At 35.7% G+C, this 15,828-nt stretch overlaps 1 protein-coding gene across 3 annotated transcripts in view; it reads right to left on the minus strand.

The window, feature by feature from the left end:
• The window catches only part of LRBA (LPS responsive beige-like anchor protein), a 417,388-nt gene that overhangs the window by 303,081 nt on the left and 98,479 nt on the right, over positions 1 to 15,828 (minus strand). For all 3 annotated transcript variants that reach the window (XM_080368631.1, XM_080368630.1, XM_080368629.1), the window contains 3 exons: positions 10,305 to 10,438; positions 1,325 to 1,403; positions 936 to 1,069 (listed from right to left, as the gene is read on the minus strand). In XM_080368631.1, coding sequence (XP_080224757.1) covers positions 936 to 1,069; positions 1,325 to 1,403; positions 10,305 to 10,438 — 347 coding nt within the window. The remainder of the gene's footprint in view (positions 1 to 935; positions 1,070 to 1,324; positions 1,404 to 10,304; positions 10,439 to 15,828) is intronic.

Below are 15,828 nucleotides of genomic sequence, written 5' to 3' on the forward strand. Positions count from 1 at the left end.
AACTGAATTCCTTGCTTTAACTGGACAAAACCTGCAACTTTCACTCTAAAAAAAATTAAAAACCAAATAAATCAGTGGACAAAGCAATTCATATGATATAACCAAATCATGAGAAAATTTAAAAACTATTGTTCACTACTAAATTCAGTGTTCCAATAACATGATTTTTTAAAAATTGAAGCCATTAATGTCTGCATTGCAGAATTAAGCTTTGTTTTTAAACATGGAAACCACCAGTAGAAAGAAAACTCAAAGCTCAATCATTTTAAGCCAACACCAAGAAGAGTCATGATCATCGTGTTGTGCACTTGAATCTTCACCTTCCCAGAAGCACCAGAGAATTATTCAACACTGACAAAGCATCTCTTATCCGTATGCCTGCCTGCCAATTAGAAAACAAGAAGACAGAAGCAGATTCACATGCAAGAGATACCCCATAACATGCTCTGATGACAGAGTTCCCAAGAAGCCTTCTGTTATCACAATATATCACAATAAAAATGCAAGGTCTTTGTACTTCACTTTCTACCCTATATACTTTACTTTGTACGGAAGTGTTGACTCTGACACCAAGTTTTCTTTTTAAGGCTCACTAAACAGATCTCATACACCAGCTTCTATGGGGCAATTCCCTGGAAGAGTTGGAAAACTACAGAAAAGACAGCTGCAGTTGGTCCTACACGATGAGATATAGAAAACTATGATATGTGCTGAGGGCAAAGCGATAGCAGAGACTGTAAGATGAGGAGGCAATGACAATGACCTCAGAAGACTAGACAGAGGAACAGCAGGCAGTGAAATCCAGTGGACAGCTCTGTGTGGAAGGCAGGAAGAAAGCTTCTAAGGCAGTCAGCAAAAAAAAAGAAATAGAAATTTTTAGCCTCCCAAAGTAAAACAAAGCACACACAAAAAAATAGTTTTAAATGGAAACTTACTTGTACCTTCTATGAGCAATTCCTGCCCGTGGCTGCCCAAAAGAGTCCGAGAAAGAAAGGGAGCAAAATCCACAAAAATCTCTCTCAGAAGTGGGGCAGCTTTTTCCAAAGCATGTTCAAGCCTGTCTGTAATGCTAGTAGAGAGATACATGTGATTAACAAAAAAAGAAGGAAGTTGCTGAAATTCTGTAGAAAGGAGTATAGGTTTTGGTAATGTTTAAATTATATGATAAGGAGGAATCAATAATCCAATCATATTTTCCCCTAACCTTCATTAGGTACTGAACATCAGCAAAACAACACCCTTAAGTGATGTGGAATCTGATTATTAACTGTAACACCAAAAATGCAAGCTCACAGCTGTTCAGATGTTCAGCCAAAAAAGTTACCTCATATTTGAAGCAGAATCTTCAGGCACGGAAGAAACGGTAGGAACAGATGGCAGTTTTGAATTAGAAGAGCCCCTTCCTACAAGAGAAAGTAATAAATAAGCAAATAACATAAGAAAACATGCCTGAGGCTAGACAACTGGACCAGAAACTAAAGCTGTAAGCTCAATCTCTGAGAAACCATGGTTTTCAAGTGTCTGTGAGGACTACGTAAACCCTTTCACCTCTTTGTACCTCAAACTTTTTTTGCTATAAGACTCCTATTTACTTACATTTGCATTTACCAGCTATGTCATGGCTAGCTTTTAAAAATTTGCTCTAGCACAAACAAATTAATTCAAAGAAGCTTTGCAGTTTGCTTTGTGAAGGAAGTCAGAGTAGACTGCAGTGATCCCTTCTGGCCTTACAAGCCATGATTCCCTCTGAAGAAATATAAGAACACTTACGATCTTAAGCAATGAATATAAATGATGTCTTACACCCTTAATACTACTGTAATGTACTAATATACACTAATAACTAAAATATAATAATATAAAGCTAAATGGTAACATTTTAAAGCATCTCTTTTGGTTACTGGAAGCACTCATCCAATTTCAAGGAACTTACACAGAAGACCCCGACTTTTTTGTCTAAAACATGCTTGTGTCAAAATGAAGCAGAATACAGAAAGAGCGGGTATTGGCAACAGCCTATTTTAAATTTTTGCAACACTGGGACTCTGACAAAGACAGCTATGATAAAATTCTCCATTGCATTGCCAGCATCATTAGCATGATAGCAGTAGTATAACCTCATTTATGAGTTATTAACTTTGCCACATCAATTATTCAAAGGTCGATAGGGAAGACTGGGTCATTTATGTATCCTACACTTACAAAAAAAATGCAATTGTGTTATGTCAAATTGACACTACATGGCTCTCATCAGCAGAATAGGAATCTGTAAATACTAAATTCTGCTGTTCAGTATATAAAGAGAAATACAACCTCCATACTACAGTATGGATTGGTATTAGCAATGATGAAGAGGGGGTATGCAAGACAGCCAGAGATTTCACAGATATTTGCTGCCAGGATAGGAATGGTGACTCACAAATCTTGCATTGCATTCCAAACTATAGAGAGGAATGAATCTCAGCAGACAGATTTCTGTGCATTTCCCAGGAGCATGACTGCCTCTAGTCCATCTGCAATCCTATCTCTTTCCAACCTTAGACCCTGTCCTATTCTCTTTCCTCTCACCTCGCCAGTTTTAGACTCTTATGCTGTTGGAAAGGGGGGGAAGGTAAAAAAAAAAAAAGGTAAAAAGCATGAAAGAAAAGAGTTTAATTACTTCAGTTCTCACATTTACCTTAGCAGAGATGAGACTCTTACTCAGAACTATAACTACAGAAAAAATCCTGATCGTACCGCCCGCACTGGAGTGAGCTCAGTCAAATGCAACCTGTCTGGAAATAACCTGACAAGATCTTGAAAGCATCTACCAAATTGTGTCAAATACAACTTTTCCCAAGTCTTTTTGCTTGACTAAAGTGGAACAGATTTGTAAAGAGATGGTAAAGACAGATCTCTAGGATACTACATTTATTTCTCCTGTCAAATTTCAAACTTCCTCTCCAAAACACCGGCACACAGAGCTTCCCCACAGAAATACTGGAGGGTTTTGTAGTTTGGTTCCCCGCCACCCCCCAATCTGGGAAAGATGTTTTTCCTCTAATCTTGCTTCAAAGGCAGCACAGAAACTAATACATTAAACCAATGCTGAGAAGTTTTGCTCTTATTTCTTTTTCTTTCTCCAGAAGTGGGAGATATCTTTGGGAATGTGGAGATATCTTTGGGAATATGATTTGCTCACACTTTTCATAAATTCAACATGAATCTCCTATTTTGAATTTTGTTTAGGATGACAGGGTCAGAAAGAAATTTTGAATGACCCATACAAAGTGAAGGACAAAGTGGGAAAAAAAGTGTTAACTGAAAGCAGGGTGGAATCGAAGTCTTCTGGGCATTGTTTCCTAAATAATTATTCTAATGAAGGCAAATCAAAGACATATTTCTGAAAATTTCAATTGTCACTGCTAGATTTTGTAAATATTTTCAAAACTTTCATGGATACAATTCCATTTCTTTAAGAACTAGTTTTACATAGTCAAACCACCAAGAAGTATTTTAGGTACTCCCAAAGGAAAACCAGTCAAATGATGTGCTGAAAATTCAAACAGAGCCTCCTGTACAGAAAAAACAAAGCTCACAGAAGGAAACAAGCCACATGATTCAGTGGTTTCAAAGGCTGTTTGTGGGATACTTAATAGCTACAGTCCTTCAATTTCTTCTTTTTTTTTTTTTTTTTTAAATTTACACAAATACATTCACACTTCAGTATTCACAAATACACTGCCTGTTGGATTAAATCTTTAAAGCAATTATTTCATTTTCATGATAACCCAGCTTTCTCCCTGAAACCCAACATCCCTATTCTCACTAAACAAGCCCCTCTAACTTGAAAATATTGTTAAATCCACAATCCTAGTAGTGGACTTAAAGCCCATACATGGCCCATAAGGGGAAATCGGCACACTGATCTGGGTATTTCAACAAAATACAAAACCGAAATGGCATCCAAAGCCTTCAAAATAAGAAAACCCTCTCAACATGCAGATTGCACATGTAGAATGTCTTGTTATATAAATGCTTGCGTGCTTTTTACTACATATAAAATCTTTGACCAGTAATCCACTAATTATTGGGTATGTCAGAAAGTCAAAGTATACACAACTAAAATCCCACCATAGTAAATGCATAGCAAAATGAAGGATCACTGTATCAGTAAAAAGACTTTTAACAGTGCAGCATAGTAGCAGGAATTTTAAAATTAAACAAGATGAAAATAATTCACTGGAATATTTAAGCCACGAGCAAAATAACCGAAGGAAAAATTAGAAAATAACTGACAGGAAATATCTAAGGATAATGAAAGGGTGTAACAGCCATCACAAAGCCAATAAAGAGACATACACTCAATCTGGGGTAACTGGAATTTTTTGTTGTTTTATTTTGTGGGATGGATTGCGTTTTTTGTTTGGTTTGCTGTTTTTACACACAATGGCACCAGTAAAAATGGTTAGAGTGGGAGGTAAAGGAAATCACTTAGCAACACAGGACATGATTTTTTTTCTTCTAGAAATCAAAACAAATTGTGCTTAACAGATTAGGTATAAATGTAAAATTCTATGAAGTTTTAAGTTAAAATGAACTTTTAAATATAGACATAACAGAAAAAGCACTGATAATTTGAATTTGACAACTGCATAAGGCAGGCGTCTATATAAACTGATATTCTTTTTGAAGATTATGTAAGGATATTTATGGCCTGAATTTCTTCAAGCTTATCATCACCTAAATCCACATTCCAAACTCAAATATATTTCACTAAAAGGGGTGAATCTCAGATTTATCACAGCAGAGACTTTCAGGGTGGTTTTAGATAGGATTAGGCACAGTAATTTTTGCATTCATATTTTGTTTTGTGGAAGTACTTTTTTAACTTCATTTAACTTAGAAATGGCTTTTTATTCTACTAATTTTTCTGCCTTTAGTAAAAAAAAATTGAAATACTTCAGTAGCATATTTTCATCCACAACACACATGTGAGTAAGTGCAGTAGCTACTTCAAACATGTGGAACTAAACTGACTTATCTCTTCCTTATCCTTCACTGATAAACTGGCTCCTTCAAACTGACAGTTTTACAGACATTTGCAAGAACATAAAAGAAAATGCAAATAGATCATCTGTCTAGCACCCTTACAGTGAAACCTTATTGTTTATTCAAGGTCCCCAAGGGTCTAAACAAATAATGTCTCTAGCAATAAAGTATTGTTTAAGAAACTCTTTGTGCAAGATCCTTATGCTTTTGCATAGACACTTACAAAGTATACTTGGCAATACAGGATCAGCGCATGATATGCTTTACTGTGGGAGGATGGAGATGAAGTAAAAAAAAGGAGGGGGGGGAGCCGAATTAAATAACCATACCTCTTAGTTTTGTACCACAGACCTACTACACATAAATACAATGATGCCCTTTATGGAAGAAATATCTAATAAAATAATGAGCTCATTGAAAAATACACTTCTGGGGCTGGAAGTGTACAATACAAGACTACAATGAAAGGTTTTACAAGTTAATATAAGGGATCTGTTACATAAACACATCTGTAGGTTAAACCAAAACAGATTTCACGAAACAATGGTGAAAACTTCTCTAAAGAGAGGCTACTTTAAAAACAGGTTTTATGCTGAAACAGTATTAAACCATTTCCATTGCATATCATTAGCATTTGAGATTTTTAAAAATGTCACTCTGCTTTGGTAGCTAGCTTTCAACTACTGTTACTGCAAAGTTGGAATTCTCTTTGAAATAGTTACTATAATCCAGTGAATTTCTTGAACTACCTCTGCACGGATGATCACCCACTTCACATTCATTTTTCCGTTACCTTATCTGCAACTAACTTATTTTATTGTGAGACTTCAAGGTTATTTTCACCTATGTACAAAAGTCAATGAATACCATTCTCCTTTGCAAAACAAGCCAACTGTGGAAGAAAATCCACATTTTCCTCTCTGTGCAGCTAGAATTCAGAAGTCACAACTCCTTTATTTATCTTCCATTACTGCTTATTCCCAGGTTTCTTCCAAGCATCCCCCTCCTTTTTCACCTCAGTCTTTGACATGGCCTTGTTTACAACTTCACACTTTGGGAACAGCACATGTCTCTGCACAGGAGAAGCAGAAATCCTGCTGGCAACTCTGTGTGGCTCAGAGGCAAAACAAAAGAAAAATCAAAGAACTTCAAGTAAGAGGGGGGAGGAGGCAGGCAACAGAAAACAAGTCGAACTTGTAACCATCAGTAAGGACAAGACATGATTCACTCCTGCTTCCTACAGACTTTTCATACTCTCTTTATAAAAATTGTATATGAACAATCATTTGCAAACTGAATAGTGAAAGCCCCAAAACTGCATTCTTCAGAGTGAAGCGCTAATAAAACGCATGTGAAATCCTTCAACTACATAAAGAAACTGAAGACCATCAGAGAAAACATTAAAGTGCAAACTGCAAAACAGTTCAAAAAAGTTCACATCACTTTGGAACATTAAAACTGTAATTGAAAGATTTAAAAGAAAAACCAAGTGACAAACAAAAATACAAGCATCCCACTAGCGTATTCACAATAGCTCAGACAACTCCACCAAGAGCTGTCTATCCAAACATTAGTCCTGCTTTCCAATAGCCCTTCCTGGACACAGCACGTGTAAAATTTCTGCATCTCACATTCAGCCTATGAGCCAATCCAAGGAAGAAACAACTCAATAAACTCCTCCTCCTCAATTATTACTAGTAAATAAGCTCTTTTGCTCAATACCACCCTTCACAGAGAGACAAATGATTAGCTCAACATAGACCACAAAGGGATTTTATTTTCTCCATTAATTTCCAAGATCTTTCAACAATTAGAGTAGCAATTCCAGCAGACCAACCACTCAAATATCCGCCATCAGCAACATACTGACAGGCAAGTTTAAACCACAACAGGCATATTTGTATTCAGGAAAGGCTTTTTGTGCTGTGAAATACTCTGCAGCTTGAATAAGTAAAGGTGAAGAAACTTCTCCTCCAAAAAGGCCAGGCTAGCTAAAGCCAAAACATGTTTTTATTCTCTTTCAACATATCAGAGGAACTGAGTGAGCTTAGATTCTTATCCTTCCACCTTGTCAACGCTTTGTATTTGGTAGGCCAGGACACATCACATCTACTTGATATGAGCTTAGGACAATCTTAAGGGTCAAATATCTGAGATTTAGACCTTGAGTTACAGGCAAGATGCAAACTTCAGGAAAAAAATATTGGGAGGGAGGGTGATGAATTCTGAGCAAATGTAGATGGCAATGCAGGCATCTGGAACCACACAGACTGACTAATATTTCTACAAAGATCCTACCGTGAAAATGCAATTCTGATATCCCATCTACAGGCAGAAGATGCTCACACACTATATAAAACCTACTCCCAAATTATGCTTATGTACACATTACAACTAAAACACCATCACTTGCTGTTTAATCCCATTTCAATATCCGTATCTGCCTTTCATCTTTTTTGGAGGAGACCCAAGTCTCCACAGTAAAGCATTATATGTTATTATATTAAGGTTCTGTTTGCTTAATCAGTTTTTAAAACATAGCAAATAAATGCACAAAAACCAAAAAAATTCATTGACTTCAGAAAAAACAGCTGAAACATCTTTAAATGTGGCAGTATTGTTTAATAGCCTTCATATAAAAAGTAAAAAAAAAATCCAAAATTCATATTCACTACATAAACCCCTAGTCTCAGCTCTTTTTTAAAAATGATTTAATATTTTTTTTTCTTAATTACAAAAGTAAAAAGACTTATAATGAACGTTAGCTGAAAAAAAATGAGAACAATGTATTGATCCTGCATGATGATCAATGCTGCATGAAAACAAAAATCAGTGAAAAAACATGTGATTTGAACTCAGGGGAAAATTATATATTTATCTTGGGTTTACAGGAAGCTTGTTTATTTCTACTTGTATCCTCAAATAAATAAAAAAACGTTAAAGGCCTTACACAGAACTTCATTTCAAACTTAAGTTACTCATGGAAACTGCAATCATTTAAGTGTAAACCACTCGAACTCCGCAAATTTTTGTTTCCATGCCATTATTTTACTAGGGGGGGGGAAAAGAAACAGTCTCACTTTTTAATGTGTTTAAGGCACGATTTCATTTATCCCTTTATTTCTTCTTTAAATTAATTAGATTGCCAGTCTAAACATGTCTACTGTTTTTAATCCTGATAGTTTCTTTTTATGCATATCAGTTCAGATTACATATCCAATTTTTGCCAAAAGTCCCAGACATGCTGGAAGTCACACAGCTACAAACCACATCAGTATTGTTTATTGTCTGGATTTCTTAAACATTCTACAGGCACATGAGCACTTATTTTTTCTTCTATATGTTCTTAAAAGATTGACTAAATCTAAAAATTGATGTTCATCTGTTTTACTTCTATTAAAAGCAAGTGAATACTACTCCAGAAAGTGTAATAATTCAGCCCACATCTAACCTGGGTAAACCAGTAAGAAGTTAACAAATTAGCAATTATTTTAACCAATGTCAATGTAGGTATGGTTTTATTATTTTTAAAATAAATTAGCTGCTCAGAGCCAATCTTCCCCAGAGAACTGTGGCATTTTAAGAGAGCTGATTTTCCTAGCCCAAACGCTACTCCTATACTAGTGTAGTGCTACTTTCTGCAATTTCAGTGACAAAATGGATTCTCCCTTTTGCAAATAATAAGAACATACTAGATTTCAATAGCTTCTTTTTTTACTTTCTCATGGCTGGAAGAAAACAGTTTTGATTTTTCCCAAGAAATGCCATGGCCAGTTGAAGATGGCAACAAATATCTTCCAGACACACGAGTACTAGAGGACATGATAATGGATTACATTTTTTCCCCTCGGCCTTTGCAGTTTGGATATAAATTCATAAAAACAGGAACCAAGAAAGTCAAACATTGAGAAGAAATGCCAATAATCACGCATAGATTGAGATTTCCTTGATTAAGATGCAAATCAGTAAGCCTTGATGTTAAGACTTTATGGGTACAAACAATTACGAGATCCTACACAGCCTTGTGACTTAAACATGGCTAAGTAGAAAGGCATGCCTTTGACATAGCATATAAGGTTTAACATCATTTATCTCATACAGAACAACCAGAGAGACTAAGGGTTCAAAGGACCACTTGCTTATAAGCAACCTACTCAGTTTTGTCCCCACTGAAAAAACTGTCCAAAGCAATTAGTTCAGCATCAACACTGAATATGACCTCAGGCTAAAGCTATTGGAAACACTTGTATATAATTTTCAGTCCTACTTAGCACTAACACATATATCCTTGGACAAATACCCTACGACTTGTAAATAAGCTTATATTTTATGTAACAAAAAGCCTGTAACAAAAAGTAGTTTCTAGAATATATCGTACCTATACTAAATACAAGTTAATATAGTAAGCCTCCTTTATAGAAAATGAGAAATCTTGAGATTATGACAAACATTGCTCAGGCATTTGCATTTGTTCTGCTAGATCAAGGCAAAAGGAGAACCCCGAACAAGTTTAACAAAGCTTTTCTTTCTTTTTTTTTAATACAGCACTACTTTTGTATGTATTTTTTTTATCTTGTACATTTGTGGAGCTACAGCATCAAAACTAGGAGTAATAAAATTATCTTGGAGATGAACACACAGAAAAAACCAAAAAAGGTGAATTCTTACATTCATGAACTCATACAGTATCACTGACAATTGGTCCAGTTCAAACTAGAGTCACTTCTATTTTCCTGTAAAGTAGCTGGTACTGGTCTTTGTTAGAGGCACAGACACCAAAAGCAGGCCTGCAAGCTGCTATGTCAAGGCATGGGACGCAGATACAGACAAAGTAGTATGCAGGACACAAAGGTCTCAAAGGTCCTTTTGTCTGACTTGGTAATTCAGGACATGTTATACCACATACACTCCCTTAGTTAAAAAAAAAAAAAAAGTGCAAAACACCATCTCCCCAGATCATTGGCACATTTTTGCCTAAGAACATAAAACCATCAGTAAGTATCAATACTCTTAGCATAAGCAAGACTCATATATAGACAGATTATATATATATACACACACTAATCAGTGTTACGACAGAAGGCAACTAATGATGATGTCTGAAAAACAACTGTTCTTACAGTGGTTTTGAGATATAGATAACGAAAAACTTCTCACCTTCACATAACACAAACAAGGTAACAACAACTTGTTCATTTGTATTCAGAGTGAATGCCGAGAGAGTGAGAAGTGAGAGGCAGGACTGGGATTTCAGTTAATCTACCCTTACTCACCAGGAGATTCTCCTGACAAATCTGGGGCTTGGGCTGAATCTAAAGAAGAAACCACACTGACAGCATTTGAAGGAATCCCCACAGCAGCTGTAGAAGAGGAGATGTTTGATTTCTTTGGTGGTACAACAACACTCCTAGGTAAAGATAAAAAAAATGTAACTCACATTGTATGAAGGTTCACACATCATGATTCTTGTTTACACATCTAGCACATAGACTTCTATGTCCTGCAAAAGTACCATTCCTTGCCTATTTCCTTTTTCCATCATCTTTGGCAATCTACAGCAAAAATCACCTTTGTTTAGCTTTTATGGTACACTTTAATATCCCATACACTTCTACAAGATCCCTGCCAAACAAGTACACAGTTAGAAGACCAGCAGGACAAGTGACCTGCAAGTAGGTTTTAGTTTTCACCTTAGTTTCCCTAAGATTTGGTTTTAAACTTCAAGCAACTATTTACAAAAGATATCACAGTACTCAAAACATTAAGCTAAATTATCAACACCAAAGGTTGCCTTGACAGTATGCTACTACTGGTATTCTAATGCAGAATAGAAGACTAATTGAAGATACACATACTATAGCTAAAAAACATCTGAACACATATTCATGTGCCCGTACAAACATTCACACATCTGAAAGATAGGACTAAGGCATGAATTTGAGTATGTCTTGTCAACCAAGCTTTACTCATATAACAAATCAAAACCGCCTTTGGAGTTAAAGAACCTCCATCTTCTATATAAGTTAAATGTCAGGCCTTATAGTCAGCATTAAAGATTACACAAGAGGAAAAGATGCAAAGTGACAAGTTAGGCATGGAGATTTATCTCACATTACTAAGAAATCAATTTATGCTATACCAATTTCAATTAAATTGTAGTACTTTATTCCAAATACCTAAAAGGCCTTGTTAAGCATACGTTAAAGGCATTTTTAATTGCAAGTTAGCTCCATAAACATGCAAAAACCCAGCTAATGAGGTAAAGAGTACAGCTGATATATAATGCACTCCCACAGCAGCGCTTACTTTTAATTACCTGGTGTTAACCGTAAGCTGAAAGTCTTCAACATTCAATTTATTTAATCACATCTTTTGTTGACAGTACTATAACTACACACTGAAAGAATTCCCTTAATAGCTTTAAAATATTCCTTTTTGAAATGAAGTAACTTAGGAACTTGACCCAAATTCAAGTGGGACAATAAGAAGCAAAGAAGTTCTGTCAAACGTTTCGAAAACAGTTCTTGCTAGAATAGGAAAGAAGGACTGTATTTGACTCCCTCCTTCAGCCCAAAGTATGTCACAGAAGCTAGACCACATTACTGATTAAATCAACCCTCCTTAATGGCAGGAGTAGGTAGGCACCATACTTGGAGGCAATACATGTCATATCATTATAAGGGTGACTGCTAATGTTAACTATACACTAAAAAAATAGAAGCAAAAACACCTGAGCCCCAAGCCCTAAACCATGAATTTTGCTCATATGTTCATGTCACCTTCCCTGAAACATCAACAATGCACAAAAAAAAAAAAAAATCATATATTTAGACTGTCTTCTAAATTATAGCCACATTACCAATTAATTTTGCATCATCCAGGTATAAGAAGGGGAACTCTTGCTCTGTGACATTCACTTTCTGGGAACTGCTGCTACTAGTAACTCATTCGAATACCTGGAAGGGGCTGGGAAATAGATACTAGTTTACTGAGTACGACATGCACCCACACACAGCAAACATTTGGACATTTCTCCAACATCCATAATGCAGCACTGTAGCCCAGGTGAGTTCCTTTACAGATTTTAAGTTCTTTTACTGTATAGCTATCCAATTCAAGAAATACTGATCAATAGTATTAAACCCAAATCATACAGACATATTACAAATATGTATCTATTCATGTGGACTCTCTCAGTGCATAAGCTGGAAATATTTTTTTTCACACCCATTAAACCACAGAAACAACTACCCATTTGATGCTGACTAGTATATACAATTATACTGGATGCAAGGTGAACAGGGAGGAATGTTTAGTGACAAATTTTGGTACACATGTAGATGGCAATTATGCGCATAGAGGTACTGTCTGTTCAAAACGTATCATTCATGTAATTAATTTTCACCAAATGACCTTGAGGGTAAAAACAAATCTAGAGAAGTTTTCTATTTCCAGGGCTTAAAGTCAATCAAAATTCTCTCAAAACATCAAATCAAAATGGCTGTATCCTCTGAATGCCAATGAACAGTACTGATTCTACTCTCTGACTCTACTAAGATCCCCGGGAACTACAAAACAGGTTGCATTTCAAGTCATAAAGGGCAAGCCAAACCCACACCTTAAAATTATACATAAATGGCTGAACTTCAACTACTTTTATACATTAGAACTGCTCCCCTTCAGATGAAAATACTGAAATGAACACGCTGGAAGGATCAAGAAGAAATTTTAGAAGTAATTTTTAGCACTACTACAAGGAGCTCCTCACAGAGCAAGTAACAGTCCTGGAACTGCATTGGGAGCAAGGAAGGCTGTGTGCAGATGGAGCTGTTACCTTAACGCTGCTCATCTGCAGCTGGCTGACTGGAGACAAAAGAAATCCCAGCTACAACAGCCCTCCATTTTCTGGGCTGTTTCTGACACAACACTATATATTATCATTTCTTCCTGTAAACTCCTACTGACCTTCAGCGTGCTTAAGTGTAGTTGCACTGAGGGAGTAGTTTCAGCAAGTTACCTGACTCTCTAAAGCTACCCAAGGAGAGGTGCATTCAAGCACAGGAATTAGACTTTTTTTTTTTTTCCTGGGCTGCAAAAGACAGCGGTAAATGACCACAATAGTCCCTTTTGCCTTTTAAGATCTTTTGTATACCTTCTCATCTTCAAACCTATACAAGTTTGGGAATACTAGTACAGCTGCTATTCTCATCTTCTGTAACTTACTTTCCATGAAGTACATAAAAAAGGAATTATATTCTAACAATTCCATTATAATTTTCAGTATCTAGCAATGGCATTCACTTTAAGGAAGATACTCTGATCACTAGCACCAGGAATATGTCACGAATACACAGCTGCAAAGTACAGCTATTCAGGCTTATTTAAAAAAAAATTAACATCATTCCTTTTACTTTGATTGAAGGAATACAAATAAGTACATTTCAGACTTCAAAATACTGAAGAATGTATGCTGCCTCATAAAGAGTACACATGGGTGTGCACATGTGTCCATGGCAGACAGTCACCACATGCTTTGAGCAAGAGACACCGTCACAAAGTTCTCTGAGAAAATTAGGTTGTTTATCATATCCCACTGAAAAAAAGTTTTGGCTTTTAGCTAAAAAAAAATAATTAAAAAGTATTAAAAAAATTTAAAATCTTCATCATAAATTCTACAGTAATTCCTATATTTAAATATCATGTTAGATCTGGTTCCCCTCTGTTACAAGCTTGCTCAGTGTTCATGATGCACCACAGCCAAAGACTTCTGCTGTGCTCCATAACTATTCAGCAAAATAAAAGGTGACAGGGTAGGGGCTGGAGGAATTACTGCCTCACATTAAAAAATCTGAACCTTGGAGGGAAACAGAGGCTTTGAACAACTCACCATAAAGCTGTTTCCTAGTCTCAGACTACTTCTAAACAGATTTTAGATAGTGATCTGCAACAGTCAAGTGAAATTATTCCGATTCTTCAGCCAAAACAAAATAAACAGTACATCTTGTACAGAAAGAAGGTCCCTTATCCTGACAGTTCTGTCAATCTGAACAACACAGCCAAAAGAAGTGCTGGATATTGTCCAAAAACATGATATAAAGAAACCCCAGACCCTGAATGTACTTTGTCTTCTGGTCAGTTGCCACGACCTTCCAATTCAAAAAAATCCAAAGCCATCCAATATCTTAACATAATTTCTTTCTAGCTAAGCACTGCTGCATTATTTGTAGTGTAATGTTTACTACTGTGTATATCTTCCGTTTCAATGGTGCAAATGACCAATGTTACAGTTGCAGGACTTGTTTTAAGAGCTTCCATTTCCAGAACTTCCTCAAGGTATGAAAGTACAGCTCAGCAATCAGGTACAGATTCATATTTACCTCATACTGGAAAGTAAATTAAGATATTTGAAGCATAAACATTGGTCATGTTTGTTTGTATTCTGAAATTCCTACATTTTTCCTTCTTTGTGTAGTAGAGATATTTTTATCTGCATGTTTAGGTGGAAGTGCAATTGTGTTCAAACAGAAATATTTGCCGTTAACCGTCAATGTTCCTCTGTGGTGTTCTTTCAAAAGATTATTTAAATGCTAATATAAGTAAAATGAATGCAGCTGGAAGAAAGAATGTATAAGACTGGAAAAAACAAGATTAAGTATTGTAGCAAATAAACTATGTGGAAAACATGGAGTGTTTAGCACATTATTAAATCAAATAAATTTTTCAGAGAAGTGTCTTAAAAATTAATGTGCTTTCAACTTCTCTCAAATAATAGGGCATTCGCTTTTAAAGAGTACACAGATATGACAGTCCTTTTTTGTAGCTAAACTGATAAGCATTTCTTAAAAAGTTAAATATTGCTACACATGTGAGTACAACATTCTTCAATAAGTGGCCTTATAGTATATTTCCTCAGATCTACAAAAACAATATATTTAAGAAACATCTGTAATCATGCATTAATTTCATCAGAACAACAAGATATGCTAAGCAACTTCACGAACAGGTAGAGACATGTCACATGGAAGGAAACCATCAATACATTTCACTCCTTAACATTCACATTATCACACCATTTCGATTCACTCTCTACTTTTGGGTTACATCTGTATGTTATAACATCCATTACCGTAACATTCAGATACAGGAGAAAAAAATTAAACTAGAAAAATTGCTCAAAAATATTCTTAAGGTGTATTTCAGCAGACTTCAAGCACTATGGTAAAAATGGTAGTTTAGTTGCCTCATTTACATAACCATATCAGATGTTTGCCTTTGTTCATTTAAAATCAAATATCTGAGGTTTAAAGTAGGAATTTACAGCACATGAACTGATAAACGTAGGTCAGGCATAGTGAGGACTAGCCACCATAAATACATCTTAGCCAGAAGGTCAGTGTGTTATTAGTCCCAATTATGCTGAAGTGTAGAGAAGCCTTCGTGTTGCAGACAATTATTCACTGCTGAATGAGCACAGACCACTGAGCTGAACACTGACTTCCATCACAGACAAAGGCTTACACAATAATGATCTATTCTGCCAAATTCTGTAAGGGTTTACTTACTGAATGCTTTCTTGGTTTCAGATCACCAGTTCTTCTGTTTCAATATAAAGATACAAAATATCTATAAGTATCTCCTAAATTTTGAGTACATTTTTCTAAATATTTTTTTAAGTTGGCAAGTCTGCAATTAATTATAAATATATTTCAAATTACAAATTTTCCTTGGGTGTGAGTCAAATATCCCTAGTAAAACCTGGGCCAGGCCAAACTGATGATCTCACTATAAATTACAAAT

This window comes from Falco punctatus, assembly GCF_963210335.1.
Source record: "Falco punctatus genome assembly, chromosome: 1".
Classification (NCBI taxonomy): Eukaryota; Metazoa; Chordata; class Aves; order Falconiformes; family Falconidae; genus Falco; species Falco punctatus.